This window comes from Heliconius melpomene, chromosome 1, assembly GCF_056956725.1.
Source record: "Heliconius melpomene rosina isolate 202511_hmr_F chromosome 1, ASM5695672v1, whole genome shotgun sequence".
NCBI lineage: Eukaryota > Metazoa > Arthropoda > Insecta > Lepidoptera > Nymphalidae > Heliconius > Heliconius melpomene.
This window is the reverse complement of record NC_140389.1, coordinates 5424790-5443665: the sequence shown is the minus strand read 5'-3', so window position 1 is coordinate 5443665 and position 18876 is coordinate 5424790. Positions and strand designations below refer to the sequence as shown.

The following is an 18876-nucleotide window of genomic DNA, read 5'->3' as shown; positions in this document are numbered from 1 at the left end:
ACAGGCCAAAGAAAGAAAAAATATTTTTATGCAAAAAATCTGTGAGTAGAATTTTTTGAGCCCCCGGCGGGCATGTATGAAGAGGTTGATATCGTGGCGTTTGGCCCTCCGTACTCTCCGCCAGGGATACAGCGTGAAGCTAAGTTCAGTTAAAATCTCTGATACATCTGACACTCATTAGTTTGCATTATGAGTCACCAACTAACGCCCAATGTTAATAATCGATCCTAATCCATAAATTGCTACCATAGATTAAAATATCAATCTATTTTTTGAGTTTAGCTTGCCAATAACCTATCGAAGTACTTCATTTTCAATCTTTAACTTCAATCTATCGTTGGGAGGACTAACTGGAGATGAAGAGGGAACTTTGTATGAAAGTTACAGCTTGTGCGTGCCAATAAACGATCTGTCCATTTTGACATTACGTTGGATAGCAAAAATGACAGCTAATTGCGATCCGACATATTTTGGGGTTTACTTTATCATATCCCCGGATTGCAAAATTGCATTTATATTATATTTGATTTTTAAAGTAAATAAATATGTGGAGTGACATTTCTTCGAGTGATAGTAATGATAGTGTTATGTAGTCAGTGTCAGCAATTACAAATATATGCAGTGAGCATATAAAAATATATCAAGAGAGTGCTAAAAACTTCTATCAAGTTGGTGCCTTTCCTGGAGTTATTGCTGCAATTGATTGCACTCGAACACTTATGTGTTTAATCGCCATGTGAGTATTATTAAGTTATATAAAGTTTTCTTTACAAAAGCAGGCAAATTATGGAAACTTTTTTTTGTATACTTAATCTTAGTTACTAATTACCATTTCATTTCTTAATTTGAGCTCTGGGCTTATTAATTTCAGTTGCTGATTTTCCAAATTACTATCTCATATATTTGTAAAATAATATTTTATATTTTATTATAGGCAGCAAAATGTGATGCAAGACATTATGGTAATCAATGGAAGTAAAGTACCAAATAGACCATATTTATTAACACAAGTTCTTAATCCAAGTACTAAAGCAAAGCTGCAAGCAAGCATATATTAAACCAGGAACATAATAGAAAGGTATTATGTTAACCTAATATTACCTATGGTATGGAAAAAAGGGGACGGACCATATAAAAAAAATCTTATTATAATTTATTAGTATGATGTGTAAATAGTATTAAACTTATTAATATTCATGAATTATATACCTAATATAGAAATTTTATATTTTTAGAACATTTGCAAGATAATTTCATATTACGGCACTCCATTTGCAGAGATCTTAATTTGGAGGAAGTACCAGGAATGGAAATACCTTCATGACATGATAGATAATGAGGACAGCGCTGCAATATAAGATATCACAGAAAGGACGTAAATAATTGTTTTATAAGATGAATAATTATTCAAATATTTTATATTTATTAATTACTTAAGCGAGAAGATTGTTAGTTAATCATAGTTTTACTTGTTCTTGGGGGTGAATAAGGAAAACACACATTGTATTGTAATTTTTTTATTATTAAAAAATGTAACCTATTTTTTTATTTGTCTCTTTATATAAATATTTTTTATTTCTTAATTCTAGCTTGCTCCATGTTTAGTAATTTTATCAGCTTTATTCTCCATACATTTCTTATAAGCTACAAAATATTTAGTGAATTTCTTGCAATCACTGTTTTGTTTTTACTGAAAAAAATAAAATATTTATTAGTTCATTGTTCAATAAAGCATTCATCAATATAAGTTAAAATAATAATCTTGCACTTAATCTCAAATTTTATTCTTTGTTATCCAATGTAGCAATAAACAATATGAAATTGAAATAGCCAAGCAAAGCGATATTAATATTATAATGAATTCAAAAATTCTTTAGAGGCTAACGCCTTTATATAATTTTTTGCATGTATATTTAAACTTAATAAACAAAATTATGAATACATACGATACTTACCTTACTATGCCGGACTCCATTAATGAAATTAAAATAATTATCTTTAGTTCAGTTTAGTTGTAATTTTATGGCGTTTCAAGTTATGTTTAATAATTTATACATGAAAATGGGTTAGGAATAAAGTATCTTAAAACTAACAATTAATTATTATATTATAAAAACATATGCTGTCAAAATGACATGTTCAAGTTCCATTGTACGCACCTAAGCATATTGCATTAAGTTTTAAAAAGTGTTTTAATATTATTAATTTTTATTCTTTTTTAATATTTTGGGACTTAAAGATTTATTATTTTATTAAAAATAGTTTTTATAGGACTTTTATAAGTAATAATAATTAATTTTAAATTTAATTTAGCATATATATTAGGATTTTGTTAATTAAAAAAAGATACGTAAAACGACACTATCGTTACCGCAGGGAGGGCCCTGCAATCCACTTTTGATGATAAGTTGACATTATCCGGAATGGTTATTGGCATGCAGGTTAGAGATTGGATAGATATGTCGAACATTCCAAGATGGACGTTAACTGGAGATCGGAGATACATTATTAATTTCGGGCGTAAAATGATAAAAAACCAGATAAAAGATTAAAATAAATCTTCAGAATATAGACAAATCAAAGTTTAATCAGAACCGGATCAGCCCATTTACTATGTACGCACCTGTACCGGTAAGAATTTCAAAGGCATCATTAAATACGCCCCCGCAACTAATTCTTTCGCAAATATGTAAATAGTAAGTACCTAATGTTAGCGCAAAGCCGCACGGATCTCGGTAATTTAGCTTCTTATAAGGTGGTTATTGCGTTAATAAAAGTGTAAATTAATAACTACTAGTGGATATTTTATAGGAAATTTATGTAATATAATAAAATGTAAGGTTTAAATTGAATGTATGTAAATATCTTTATAATATTGTCTGTATAATTGGTACTTATATTATTTTGGAATGACAAAGTAAAGCTTTAGAAAACGTTTTGAATACATTCAATTGTTAACTTTTTAATATAATTAAATAAAGCTTACTATTAAAACCAAGATTACTATAATGATTATAGTGCTAATATTTAAACTCTGTGGATGGCAACTCGGGAAGATAATGTTTGTTAGTAACTATAGAGATCTTGCCGGTTCTTCTCAGCAGAACTGTCTTCCGAGCTGGTGATAACATGCATGACTTTACTGACATTGACGACTCAAATATAATGGCCTAATTGAATATAAAATATTTAAATTTTGATCTTACCTAACCCACAAAACAAGTAAAGATAAGATACGTATCAATAGATATTACCTGAGACCTTCATCCCGTAGCCGTGTTCGTCCCGCACAACGGTGACGGTGAGCAGGTCCTCGCCGCCCGGCGACCCCTCGCCTACCGCCCCGCCCAGCATCACCTGCAAACAAACATATTACTTTTTATAATAAAGTTAAATAATATATCAATTTAATATGCAGAAAGACTATGTAGGTACAAACTCGATTGATCGACGACATAATGCAAGTTTACAAATAGAATCACAAATGCTCTAGTATACTATGAACTAGATATGAAGAACGTTCAATTAGGCACGAAGCATTATGAGAATGATGTAACAAATACTAATTCAGTTATCTAGGTCCCTGGACCAGACGTCGGCTAGTATTTCAAGAATTACGCTTGCATCCAGACTGGAGCGATCTTGACAATCATGTCAAGCATCAGCTTATGAGATTTACTATAGAAACATACAAATATATGAAAAAAAAAATTTAAAATGCAAAAGGTTCGTATTTTTAAACCGCTTTTAAGTCAAATATCTTTCTATAGGTACCGTTTTCATTCATAAATTAAATATCTATGAATGAAAATGTCATGTCAAGATGGATCTCTGACTTGAGAGTGATTTACAAATATCGGCCTAAATTTATGTGGTTATTATTGTTTTCTATAATGTACGAGTATATACATAATAGAGTAGGTACATAAAATTATACTACATAAAATTGAGGCGGTCGTGGCGATGATTATGAGTTCGGTTCTCATATGGAGAATTAATGATGGTGAGATGACGAGAATGAATGAATGAAAATAAAAACAGAGTGTCGCAACATAGGGTTTATTTGCTCTACCCCAGTCGAGCTACTAGAAATAGCAAAAAGCTGACATAAAAAAACCAAAAAATTAAAGAAATGAAGAATGAAACAAAGCGGCATAACTGTTCTATTATAAATATAATTTGGAATAGAATTTGATATTACAACTTCGAAATTCACTCAAATACTTAACCACTGCGCCACAACTATATCAAGATCGATGTCAACTAAATTCAATTTGGTTATAGAGGCACTTTAGCAAATAGCAACATTCAAAATGTAAAGGAAAATAATAAAAATGACCTACATATTAGATTACTATACAAAAACAATTCGCGTATAAGAACAATGCAAGTGATATGGCGACCATTTGTATTCTAATTCAACTTTCACGATGGTTCGTCAGTAACATAATGTATGCGAATTACGTACACCAATTTTCTCCATAGCAATATCCGTATGCATTAAGAGTGAAAATTCCAGTAAATGATAAATCACTTTTCTAATTACATATACAACAGTATAATAGTGTACAGTGTTCATGTAAAATAATATAGTACTTTTAAGAAGGTGTACACATACGAGAGTATGTGGACGAGGAACAATAAAAAAAAACAATTTTTTCACCTGGTATACTGATAAACATTATAACATACATGACGTTGTATCAGTTCTCAATTTTCGAGCGATGGCATGTTAAATGGCGGAACTTAACGCTGCATTTGTCTTGTTACCAGAGTGAAAAAATGACAATAAATCATTCCCCCGAGAGAGAATCCGCCGTTTACACTCACAGGCAGTTCCGCTGCGCCAAGACGGTCTCGGTGTTGATGGTGTCAAGTTCAAGTAACAAATTAAATATAAATTAATATTCTTATGGTTTAAAAACAATAATTATACCATGGATTTATCTACAATTAAATATAAAAAGACCGTAATATACATTTGTATAATATATATAATATACGAGTATACATTATAATTTAGTTTGTTCTATAAAAGACGTACGCAGGCATTATACGATGCAAGTCGCTCGTAATAAGACCACCTGTTTTGGGCAACTTCCTGTTTATACAAAACGTCTTTTTAAGTCGTTTTACTGTCGTTTTTTACTATTTCGAAGGTAAAATGGTGAATCTGAACAAACCTATAGTTTTTATTACAACTTCAATCATAAGATAATATAAGATAAATTATGATATAATAAAAAAATATATTTGATCTCGGTTGTAAGCTTAAAGGATATTTTCTCAGTGTTAGTTTTTGCTGTCTAGCTGCCAAATAACCAATATAAACAAATAAATATGACATTACTTTAATATTATTATCAAAAAAATAAACTAGACAATCAATTTAAATATAATAGGTACAAAAAAGTCTATTTTGAGTTTTTCTTATACAACAGTTTTGGTTCGAGGAGTTACATGATATTTAACATTAAAGTGACGGCGGCTACGTTGATGGTACACAAAACTATAATAGCTTTAAACAGACGTGCTGTTACCATCAAGCAAATAGTCATATAATTTACATAATAAATTACAGTTTAAGTATTCGAGAGTACCGAGTCAAAGAGATACATATGTAGGTACGTGGGAAGTATAAACAAGTAATAAGTTTACCTAAAGTTATAATAAGATCAATTATTAAACACTAAGTACAAACAGCAATAAAACACAAGAATTACACTACGTTATTAATATAGATACAATGCCTCAAAAATTCGGCTGAAAGTCGGGAACGGAGAGGTTCCCTCTGGCTTTACCCTTCTATATACAGGACATAGTGTGAAGTTGAAGAAAAAAAGAAAAAAAAATGACTGTAGCCAAAAGCTTTTATTTATAACTATATTAAGTTTTACTACGCACTATCTCTACACCAGCAGTCGAGTACGTAGGAACTAAAAGATTACCGGTGCGTTACAACGATACCCCACGTAAATATTTACGACAGTGGCTTGAGTGATAGTAAAAACGAAGTAGGTACTATGCTTTAGTAGTTTGATCCATTGAATTATCTGTAATGGATTTTTGTACGATTGGCAAATGGCATATTGAATATATTATAAAATAAAGATTAAGGGAAAATGTTATAGCTTTTGACGTAATTTTTTTTTAATAATATTTTTAATATCCTTTTAATAGAAGAATATATAGGTTTTTTTATATTTAAACGAAGAAGCAATTAAGCTTATTTAATGATAAATTACTTCTACCTATTATTTTTATATACGATATGGAGTCAACACAAATTGATTTTTTGAGATATAAAACCTTAACCATCGCGTAGAATCAAGTATAATGACAACTTCGCTATTCTATTCTATTCTATACTATGATTAAAAAAGTAAGTAGAATTCTACGTATAACAATTACGTAGGTTAATGAAAACGCATAAGGAAAATGAAGACAGAAAAATCATGAAACATAAAACAGACTATTTCTAGTAGGTAGGTATACTAAAAATAATTCTCTAGTAGGTAATACTAATTCTGAATTTAAAATATTCTAGTTTACAATTAGAACATGGATCACAACAAAATCAGTACAGCCATTTCTAGTTAATTAAAAGAAGAGACAAACGTATAGAAACATAGCACATACCCACAATAAATGCATGAGATTGGAAAACACTATTATATAACTAAATGTTACGTATCAATAGCAGCTAAGTAACTCGCAAACAATATATAAACCGGTAAGCCTAATTTTTCTCCAGAACTCTTAATCTATTTAAAAGGATATATTAAAATATCGGATAAAAAACACCAAACTACAGATAAAAAACACCAAACTACAGAATTTTCAACGCCAAAATTTATGAATTAGAAGAATTTATTAATTAAAGTATAAATAGAAGAAGATAGACGAAGGCGAGACGGCCAACGTCGCGTCAAACACAAACACGAAAATATTGCTAATGGTCTAAATAACGTACATTTCATAACATATACACTGTATAATAATGACATAATATTGGCAATATAAGCATCAACGCTACAGAAGATCGCTTGGAAACCTTGGACCGTGTTACAAGTGTGAAATCAGCTCGTTTCTTTTACAATATTACACGAGTAGCGCATAAATATGTTAAATTCATAAGTCATGTGACGCGAAGCTATATTCTTAATACCTAATCATTACAGAAAGTTATGGTTTATTGTTCATAAATTTATTTTGCTGTAAAATTACAGTTCACGTTTACAATATTGATGATCAATTATGTTAGAAGAGATTACAGACTTACAAATCACCTATTTCATATATTCGCTTCCCCCTTAAAGCTTGCTGTTCTTTTAAAAAATAATGTACAAACGCCCAAAAAAAACAGACGTTATATCCTTAAAAGTATTTATAATCCCTAATCAATGTCAAAGAAAATCCGAAGCTACCACCTACTATAAAGGAAAAATAAAATTAAATCTAAAAACCCTAAAATTATGAATATTATATATCCCTACATAGTACATATAAACTAACAGTCGCTCCCGTATCAACCCGCAATGCGGCTCCATCGATTCACACCAGCGCGGTGCAGACATACATATTACTAAACGCCAACTTTTCTATTGGAGAACAAAAGCCGTCTGGAGTCATTGTACTTTGCAAACACACCGCTACTGGTAGGCAAGCAATCATCATAATAAATTTCTTTGTTCATATAAAAATGAGAAAATATGCTATCGACCAAAATTTCGAAAAATCTTTTTTTTTTTCTCACACTGAAATTTACCAAGCACTGTAGTATCTATACAAAATTAAGTTTAGAGACAGAGCACCCTCTTCCCTACAGAACCGGTGCCGGTGCAGCATTAACCTCATGATCGAAAAAAAAATACAAAATTGAAAATCTTATAATTAAAATATGGCATCTTTAAATAGAATATTATATATGTGGTTAAACAAATAGACCGCCTACAGTAATAACAAACCTTCGTATGCTATCAGTGATAATGAATTTATCTAAAAGGTTGGACAAGTCATGAAACGTTGGTCCGTGCCAAGGTAAACATTCGGAAGCTGTCACTCTGTCTTTGCGTATTTCATATTTTTACTATGTCATATTATTTTTCTGAAACTATAAATAATACTTGAGATCATGGGACTGTAAGCGCGATGGTTATGGGTTAGACTCCCTATCGATGGAATGAATTATTTTCACTTCCCCAGTCTGGCATGATAAACCCCAGCTTTAGAGTTCCAACACTCATCACGCAAAATCAATAATAAGAAAAGAATTTAAAATAAAAATAATCAGTTCAATTTAGCTCTTGAAGGGTTAGTTTCTAAAGCTAAGCAGGTATTTAAGAATCACAACATACTATTTTTTATTTTACTATAGCTTCACGCTGGATCCTGCATAAAATATGTAGCAGAGGAAACGTAGTTTTAAGACACTTCGTACTCTCCGCCCGATCATCGAGTTTAGTGGAGGTGCCGCGGGTTGTCTTCTATAGTCATCATTTCCATATTCATTCCTTCGAGCGGGAATCGAACCCAGAAACCATTTCGTTAACAATTAGATACGATTCCGCTGCACCACGGCCTCTACATACTTCAGATGCCAAGTGTAGTTTCTTATAGTTTGTCATCACGTAATGTCCACCTCCAGACGCTGACTTATCGCTGGTCTATTTCAGAATCTAGGGAAGCATGTTATATACTCTTATTAAATGTTCACTGCATTGCGTATTTCTTGTATTAGTAATTTGCATATTTAGGTTCATATTAAAATTGATAATTTAGTCAATTTAAGGTAAATGTTTAGTAATGTAAAAGGTTAAAGGTAAATTATTTTATTCAAAATCATTGAGTTATATATTTATAACTACATTTTTAAGAGACTTCAATATAACAATTTGAATAGAGAGGCCCGTCGTGGCACTGGGACACAAGCACGCGACAGGTAATGAAAAGTATAGAAATCTTTAAAATTATTTAAGTATACTTAAACGAATAAAATTAAATATAGTCTAAATTATAGAACTTTATTTAGGCTATCGTCAAAATATTAAACAGTTTATAAAATCTAATTGCATGATACGAATGCAATGTATTAGGTATATTAAAACTGTGTAATATCCGCAATGATCATAGGTTGATATCTAACAAAAGGGGTTATAAAATAGCGGTGATCTTGTTTTTAGCCTGTTTGTGGGCAGTGAACAAGAAATAAAACGTTTTATGCTCGATACGCTCTGTCTAATTTATACAAAGGAAAGGTTCCTTTGCCAAATTATCATAGTTTGTAATCTACGGGTAACGAAATTCAGTAGGTACAAATTTTAGCACAAATGCTAAAATTAAGTAAATTCAAACAGAAAGAGAAGAATGGAGGAGTAGATTCCCTCCCACTAGATTCCCTCGACCTGCCTTAATATGCAGCATAACGTACGAAGCAGGAATAAAAATTTAGCTATGTTTAAATTCTCATACAAAACTACAAATATTTACAATTGACAATACCACTTGTCAACAAAAACAACTACAACTATCAACAATTACTACTACATACGAGTACAACTAGAGTACCTACTATACAACAAGTTACGAGTCCTCGGTGACATTAGATCATACACTGAACGAGGCGCGACGGGACCGGCCACGACTGACACAATACAAGTTTATGAGTTATCATATTGGTAAATTTCCTTGTAACACTTACATATAAAGTAATATATTTACATATGCATAAGTTATAATCAAGTCATATATTTTGCTGTTTGTTCGAGTTTTCTTAAAGAAATGAAAAGTTTATCTTTATGAAGTCTGTTTATCTTTAAGTATCACATTTGTTGGGTGAGTAGGGGAAAGCTACATATATCACAGTTCTCTCTACACAGTTTACTGAGTGATAGACCGACGCCGAATTTAGTATAATGATACTAAAGAAAAATCTTAATTTTGGCACTCTCGGAACACCATAAACTAAGAACTTTGTTGTATTTTTGAAATAAACAATAATGATAAAATTATCTTAAATCAACTTTATTAGTTGAGGCCAGTCGAAGCGTAAGGGCACAAGCGTGGGATTATAAGTGCGTCAGATAGTGGATTCGATTCCCACTCGAGGAAATTAAATATTTAATACTACCGTGGCTTAGCGCGGTAACGAGGAGTTCCGCCACTCAACACGCTATGTCTCTAGAATCCGGAGTAAAGTGGGGAATGGAAGTGTCTTAATTGGAATGGTAACTTGATAAATGAAGAACGAAACTCTCTGCTAAGCAACTCTATATTGCTTCCCTGCTATGCGAGAAAAACGGTAAATTTTTGTATCTGAAATTATAATCCTGGATACATTTAGAACCCAGTATAATCTTATACTATTAGACACAATTTTCCTGCGTCAAGGGCGTCAATCTTCATATAAATATAATGTAACATAACCAAATCATGATGAAAAATTTAATAACTAATTAATAATTACGATTGCACAAACTTTGGACGGATATTGTGCACTAAACACAGACACACACACAGGTACCTTGCAGATATTTAGAGAGATCAAGTTAAACAAGGTCTATCGACAGGACGGTGAACATGTTACTACACCTATATATGGTGTTAACCAATTTAGTAAGATTATTGAGTAATGGTCGAATTATCAAACCTAAGTACTGTATACTTGGAGTGAAGGTAAGCTATAATATAGTTATATCATCATAACTACTATATATATACTGGCAACTTTGTTTAATAAGTGATACACTTGCTGTATGCAAAAACGCTCATATAATAATTAAATTTCTAATTCACTTTAAAATATTAAAATTTTATTAAAATTTATACTGCAAACATGTTATTTTAATACAATGATATCCTGCTATTTATTCATTTTTAGATCAACTCTAAATGATAAAAGTTATTGACTTTTATTATTTTGCAAATGATAATCATAAAAAAAAAATCAATAAAAAAAATCCACCACTCATTTCGTACCACCATACTTTTAATTTATACTTACCAGACCGAAAAATATATATGTAACAAGAGAGGTAAAAAAAAACCATCAACAATAAAGGCTAGACAGACCGAGCGATACATAATGTAACAATGGGTCCGACTGGCAGCGGTGGCAGCGTGCAAGTAGTTTGGCAGAGGGCGGCGCGTGCGCGACACGCTCCAGACGACGGATCTTATTATTTTCAGAGTCATGGGAATGCTTTAAATATTTAATAATATTTTATGAGTATAAAAATATTAGTATAAAATTAGAAAATTCTTTCAGATTTGTATGTGATTACTAGTGGCTTCCCGCCGTAATATGGAAATTCCATCTTTCCACAATTTATATCCTTCATTAGGGGACCCCTATGCTCCTCAAGTGGTCCTTGATATTGACAATATATGGTCTCTAAATAATCAATTTTCGCGTCCTAAGCCGCCTTGTTTCGACTGTACTTTGTTGTTGTTACTGTCACACACACGGATTATATATAAACTAATTATTTGAACAGATAATGTTAACATCTAAATTATAAAATTAACTTGATAAAACAAATTGCTATTTACTGATATAAGTACTAGTATTAGTGTTTTGTATGTATGTTTAAAATTAATTTGCATCTTTAATTATATTTTAAATAATTTTTATTGACATTATACATATAAACATAACAACATTAACTAAAAAAAAACAATAACAATCAATCCATAAAGAGAAAGTAAGTAACAGGGTATTCAAATGTATTGAATGAGCAATTAGGTCATCACTTATCTGATAACACCCGCGATGCATACTGATGCATTTATGTATGTATAGGCGTCTGACGACAAATTACTACTATTGAATCCAAATAAGGCTAAGCTAAGAAATATCGACGCTATCTGTTCACGTAGTTCGTGTAATAAATGAGTGGGTCGGTGGCATATGGAAACACTTGATACGTATAAATGAGGCGAAATGGATATATTATATTGCGGATTTTACTGCATGTCATTGAGTCGCAGTGAGAAATAGTAGAACGAGTCAATAACTTTATTAAGTGTATATAATTTTGTATTGAAGGCAACGTTTTTGAAGTTATTTATTACTAGCGGATGCGCGCAGCTTCGCCTGCTTATTTGCACCCTTAGGACTGAATTCTAATAAACCATGAAACACGTGTCCAATGAAATATTTTTAAGAGTCTAAGTTTCGATTTTTATAAAAATCGGTGCCGATTTAAAAAAAAAATCCATGCAAACTTTCAACCCCAATTTGACCCCTTTAGGGTTTAAATTTTTCAAAATCCCTTCTTAGTGGATGTCCAGAATACGAAAGTAAACATCTGTCCAAATTTCACGTTTCTACCATCAGCGGTTACGGCTGTGCGCGCGTCTTACCTCAGTCAGTGAGGACAAGTCCTTTTATATATATAGACTAGCGGCCCGCTCGCGGTTTCACCCGCGTGAACTATGTTATTATTAATTTCTGTCTCCATGACTACGTCCTAGTGACGTCTATGCAAAATTTGAGACTCCTAGCATTTGTAGTAACGAAGTTTCATACAAAATTTCGACCCCAAAAACAACCCCTTAGAAATCGAATATTGCAAATTCCCGTCTTAGCGAGCACCTACGTCCTATAAGTAACTTCTATGCAAAATTTGAGATTCCTGGCACATGTAATTTCTGAGATTTCGTGATGAGTGAGTGACCTTTCGATTTTATATATATAGATATAGGTAACAACTAAAATAGTAATTCTATGCATACAATATATTTTATTCCTATATATAAAAAAAATGCCAATTGGAAAGTGCCTATCTCATACATGAGGATTGTGAACAGTGTTCTCAGTAAGACGAATGTTTGAGTGAATACAAATATCGCTCATTTGGTGCAATAATGACGTAATTACAAAAAAAAGTTAACTATGTCAAAATATGCGAAAAGACTATTACACGAACTTGGATAGCATCTCTGCAATATTTCAGTGCATATAATTCACTGTTTTATCAAATGAGCAAAATATTTTCTTTACACCGATTCCTTTAAACTTAATCCAGCAAGAATATCTCCAAAATTAACAGAAAGAAAAAAATAAATTATAAAATTGATCAATCTCCACACAACATATAATTAAACATTTAAAGACAATAACTGAAAAAACGTTTTTATGAAGTCCCTTAACGAAGTGCTTCCTGCCAAATTTGGTTTGCCAGCTGTCCCAAATATAGGTTACGATCTTTTTGCCCTCACAGAATAATACATTGAGTGCACTTAATGGCGGTAATTATAAAACGGCGAGACAGCCCGACGCCTGAGCACTCGAGTTAAATATAAAAGATACTATAGATTACGTCTCTTTGTACACGATGCTTCTGTGAATACCAATTCGAAGAACCGCGTTATTTTAATATAGTGAGAACGGTATGGTTCTACTAAATGAAATCATCTACTAAATAAATCGATTGCAAATAATTTTTTAACGCTATTATTCACAAGATTAACAATTCATTTTTTCATCAGGTCTTCATGGCACACACCAATTTTATATTAGGTGCTTGACCGGAAGAGTTACTTATTTACTTAGCTTCAGACAATTCCTATCGGGGAAGCCAGAGAGAACGGACCGCCAAACGCTATGGTTATATAGTCTTTCCGCATAATATATTGACATAGTATTTTTTTAAAAAGTGTGTAATTAAGTCATTATTGCACCAAATTTGTATTCACATAAACTGACTGACTAAGAAAAGGACTCACAACCATCACGTACAAGCCAGGCACTCTCACCCACTCCCAATTGTCTCACAGTCGTAACATTATCGATAAAGTTGATTATTAACTTAAATCCCGCAGGAGGTAAAACTAATAACAAACTCATTTTATCTTTCTGGTTCAGAATTATATCCACCTAACACTCGATATCTAAATACGATAATGAAATGGAAGTTTGAGGCTGTCGTGACGCGGTGGGACTGCTTCTGAGTAAACGCGGCAGTCAGACGAAGACGAGTGGCGAGACTCAACGCCGAGCTTTGCCTCGTTACCAGAGCGGTGGGAATAGAGAATAACAAACAAACAAACAAAACAAAATACTCTTTATTGTACTATAGAAAAGACACATATACATGTATTTAATACATAGAACAGTACAATTGGCGGCCTTATCGCTAAGAGAGCGATCTCTTCCAGGCAACCTTTGGGTAGAAAAGAGAATACATTGTCTGAAAAGGGAAGGGGTGTACAGAGCTGATATCTAATTTTACACACACATACATAAATACATAAATACAGACATACATACATACATACATACATACATACATACACACATACATAAATATATAAATAAATACATAATACTTTGGTTATAAAATAATTTCTTTTTTTTTTTTTGAACACAGAAACAAGAACATGAAATAAATACAAAAAATACTATCGAAACCTAGGTACTTATAGCGTTAAATAATAATCTTTCAGCCTCTTTTTAAATGTTTGTATAGTCAAAGCTTGTTTGACTGTTATGGGTAAGGAATTCCACAAGCGGACAGATTTGATAGTGAAGGAATTGGTATAGAAGGAAGAAGAAGAACGAGGAAATTCAAGGGTTAAACGAGACTTAGAGCGGAGTGGTAAATTATGTGATTCACATAAAAACTTAAATCTTAAATATCAAGGATTTTTTTACATTTTAAATTAGGTATTTTCATAACCAGCTCTGGTACAGAAAGACCAAAAGCAGTGCCTAAGCAATAAGTTCTACACATTTAGAGCGTAGACAGCTGCTTTGCGGGAAAAAGCGTGAAGCTGAAATAAAATTGATGTATAGAGTACAGTTAATCTACCACTACGTAGCACTACGTTTATTTACTTAAAGATAAAAAAGGAACTTTGCTACAGATATACATACCTACATACGAGTATATCCATAACACAATATGAGTCAATCACAGCTTAGTGCTTACTAAAACTAGCGCACTACACGATCCCACAGTGCGGCCAGGGCTGCCATCTGAATATAAATTTCCTTTTAAACGTTTATTATTTAGCCACAATGTAAACAGGTTAGAGACATCAAATTTATTACAGGATGTATTTATTATTTGACTGTGAACGCGACGGTTGTGGGTTTGATTCCCAGTCGGGGATAGCTTATTTTCATTTCGTCTCTCTGCTAACATAGTGAAGATGATGATTCCGATTCTTAAAATAAGCAAATTTGTAGCATATTTGTAGCTAGTTAGTGTGAACGGGTCATAATATTCATTATAAATATCCGAAGAAATATTTAACCTATTTAATACGGTGTGTCGTTCCAAAAACGATGTCAGAATAATAATTGATCGAGAAAGTGTGTGAAAGAGTGATAAATGGTTCCCTTAAGTATTCGTGTTAATGTAAGTACAGTATGCATATCGGTCATATAGAGTAGGTACTGATCGATCGAAGCCAAAGTGGTCTATCTTACAATAATACTTTTTTTAGCTACACGCTGTATCCCGCACGTAACACGATAGGCTGAAAGAACCTTGGAACTTTTTTGTTCCGTGTTAAGACACTCTGTTCCCATTAAGACAGTACCATTGTTTACTTTCCGCCTAATTCGAAACCATTCATTCAATGCAATAAAATATCATTGAAGCTCACATTTTACTAAATTTGAAGAAGAAACTTCATGATATATTGTACTATTGCACTCTTAGTTCTCTGTCTATTTAAAAATACGTAAAAATTTCAAAGAGTAAGACTAAGCTTTGTGAGCGTGACATTTCCTTTCTTATGACCGTAATTCATCTTATAATCCTTACCAAAGTATAAATAAAAAGAAAAGTAAAAAGAAAAAATAATATGATAATAGTTTTTACCGCACTACTTACAATAACTGTACGTTGGGACGGAAGGATTACACAAAATTCTACAGAAATGAGGGATTTTCACATTTTATTTACATAAGTACATACAACAAAAAGAAAAAAATCGTATAGGCCTCTTTGACTAATGTACCGGTCACCCTACCGCTGTAAGTTAAATACCACGAGGATCAATAACCCCACTATTGTTGAATAACACGCAAATATTTGCAGTGTTACGAAGACGTTTACGCTTAATGACATTCCTTATTAAATTGGAAGCTTCTCCTTTTGGATATCGAAGGTGAACTTTAAAGATAAAGGCTTAAAGCTTATTTTTAGGGTTCCTTATCTCAAAAGGTAAAAATTGAACCCTTATAGGATAATTTAAATCACATAAAAACTAAGCAAAACTCACATACAAACATGGCCAAGCCCTAACAGCAGATAATTATAATACACTTCTAAGAATAAATATACTCACTATCACTTGTATGAGTCACCCATCCCGCGGGACCCTTAAAATTTAAAACAAACCGGCGAAGAAATACTTTAGAGATTCATCATTGTAGTGGAATTTGAGGCTGTAGTTTATTTTGTTGTCGAGAACTGGACATATGAAACATTATGGTAGAAATTATGTTTTTAAAGCAATTATCTTCACTCCTATATGAATAAACTATCTATCATACTCTTTTTCATATGAGACATCAAGTTTTGTCAATTTGTTAACATAAAGTAATATTTGAATTTCAATTATAATATTAATTAGTGTTCTGAATCATCAAAACGATAGGTGAATTTAATATCACATCTCTCCTTATTAATCTTTATTTCCTTTTTTTTAAGTTAAGTAAATATATCAATGTATGCGGAAGACTATTTAATGCTGTACAAATTTTGATTGCGTCTCTTGCAATTTCTCAAAATGTGCAAATACGCGAATTGTCACACCAAACGACCAAAATTTACTTAAATACACTTTATGTTGATACTTTTCATAAGAACAATATTTCGAAGTGAGATGTGAACCTACGTCCATCTCATGTAAGCCGACCCTACTTGGTAAACGACAGTCTCGGGACACATACATTTCACATATTAAAAGAAATTGAACGAAAACCGTTTTTCGAAAGTTGATAATCCCCATAAAATAAATAAACGAATTACTCTTTAGGTTATTCGAACTGAGGTCAGAGTGGTCCGCATTTTTGAAGGATAAGTAAGCTGTAATATATGAAAGTTTTAATGAAGCTTATATTAAAATTTGTGTCCAAATATCCTGTTTGGGTTGATTTCTGTTATGTTAAGTAAGTGTTTATTGAAATTATTATCGCAAATAATAAAGATAATTCATTGTTGCATATAATAAAATATATTATACTAACTAAAACTAAGGGCATGGGTAAAATTAATTAAACAAAATACTAAAATAAATAAATACTTTTAATACCTGTTTCATTACGCCCTTTTTTCGAACTTTATATAATGAATAATTGCATTTATTAATAAACAATTACAACAATTCAAATCAAATACTAAATCCAATACAAAAGACATCAGTAACGCAAATCAAGATTAATCCGCAACCATTTTAAAACAACAACAACAACAAAAGCAACAAGTGCATAATACAAATTTCGTAAACTAGAAAGACTAACCTTGACAGAATTACTGTGCGGTGCATAAACGAAATCAATTTGCATTAGTAGAACGTTTAAAGGCTGAAACTGTTGAAATATTACCGCGGGCCGCCATTACCATGATTTACAAACGACACGGTGCTTGAAGCTAAATATCAATAGCTGAACGCGGGAATATATTATAGCGGATATGTTACTCTTATCGTTGGTTTATCGCTATTTGTATGATATCATCGGGAGAGTCATCGGTGTTGTTATTCAACAAAGAAATTTATCGTAATATATATAGATTTTATGTTTCAATTTAGCATTTTAACGAATTATCAGTTAACTTCAGAGTAGTTATTAGCGGTGCTTCGAACGTGCCATTGAGTACTATTCACTTCGCCAATGTCACGTTGTATGTACACAAAAGAATTCAAAAAGTAAAACAGAGATAATTTAATAAATAGAAGAATACATGTCAAAAAGCCAACCGTGTCGTACGAATATTATGTCACGCTAACCCATCCGGGTTAGATAGAGAGAGATAGAGCATTGGACCTATCACACCGTCCCTTACTTTCGCTGATTTTAGAGCGAAGCGGGAAATGTTTGACGTTTCTTAAAACTGTTTTGTGTTATAATTTTAATAATAAATTAATTATCTGTTAATTGTAACAGATTGATTGAATTGATAATATTGATTCGATTTGATTTCTCGCTACGCTTTTTTATAAGTTTTCTATAAAAGTATTAATATTTTAGTATATCTTTTTGAATCATATAACATTTTACATTTATTTAAAATGAAAAAGTTATAACTTACACTAAAATCAAACAATGTAAGTATAAAAACCGCAACAGTCGATGCATAATTTCAAGTAAAAACTATAATAAAGATAAGAGAATGACAATAAAAATAGGTAACAAAGAAAATTATCCTGTCATTACTCGAGAAACATCAATACAAAAACATCAATTAGCGTATAGTACATAAAATATCGTACATTTATTATGGACATTAAACATAATTTTCCACTTTTAATTAGCATCAACAGCGAACGGCACTACAAAGCTGTAGGAATTAAACAAATAATCGAGATAACCCCGAAAGTACAGAAGGTACCGACACCAGTGACTCATCACTCATTTAATGTGGACGATGTCAATGTATTGGAGTTTCTTAATCTTTGTATATGTATATCCGTCATTTTGCGGAGCACAACACCACACTTTATAAAAGCAGATCGAGAAAATATTTGTTATATGTAAAAAATATTATCAAATATGGATTCGAAGCAGGCTTGGCTTGTCCACAAGGTGTCTATAATACATATGCAAGGAATTCCCTTTCTTTTAAGTGATCTAAAAATACATAGATACAGTATTAAATAAATATATTACAGCTATTTATTAATATTATCATTATCTGT

General features: G+C 31.8%; 1 protein-coding gene and 1 long non-coding RNA gene across 7 annotated transcripts in view; one reads left to right on the top strand and one right to left on the bottom strand.

Annotated features, from left to right (window-relative positions):
* The window catches only part of RhoGEF2 (Rho guanine nucleotide exchange factor 2), a 170353-nt gene that overhangs the window by 128833 nt on the left and 22644 nt on the right, over positions 1–18876 (bottom strand). For 2 of the 5 annotated variants that reach the window (XM_085194692.1, XM_085194700.1), the window contains exons 1-2: positions 17480–17629; positions 3255–3357 (exon numbers count right to left, since the gene is read on the bottom strand). In XM_085194692.1, the coding sequence (XP_085050818.1) occupies positions 3255–3357; positions 17480–17524 (148 nt within the window). In that variant the 5' untranslated portion in view covers positions 17525–17629. Of the gene's footprint in view, positions 1–3254; positions 3358–17479; positions 17632–18876 lie in introns of those variants that run through there. The other 3 variants (XM_085194718.1, XM_085194728.1, XM_085194709.1) reach the window with 3 other exon arrangements.
* LOC146541076 (uncharacterized) lies at positions 206–2131 on the top strand. 2 transcript variants are annotated; one of them, XR_014878574.1, is made up of 3 exons: positions 206–736; positions 935–1078; positions 1236–2131. It is a non-coding gene; the product is annotated as an uncharacterized LOC146541076 (long non-coding RNA). The 2 variants fall into 2 exon arrangements; XR_014878573.1 differs by having other exon boundaries at positions 209–736; positions 1279–2131.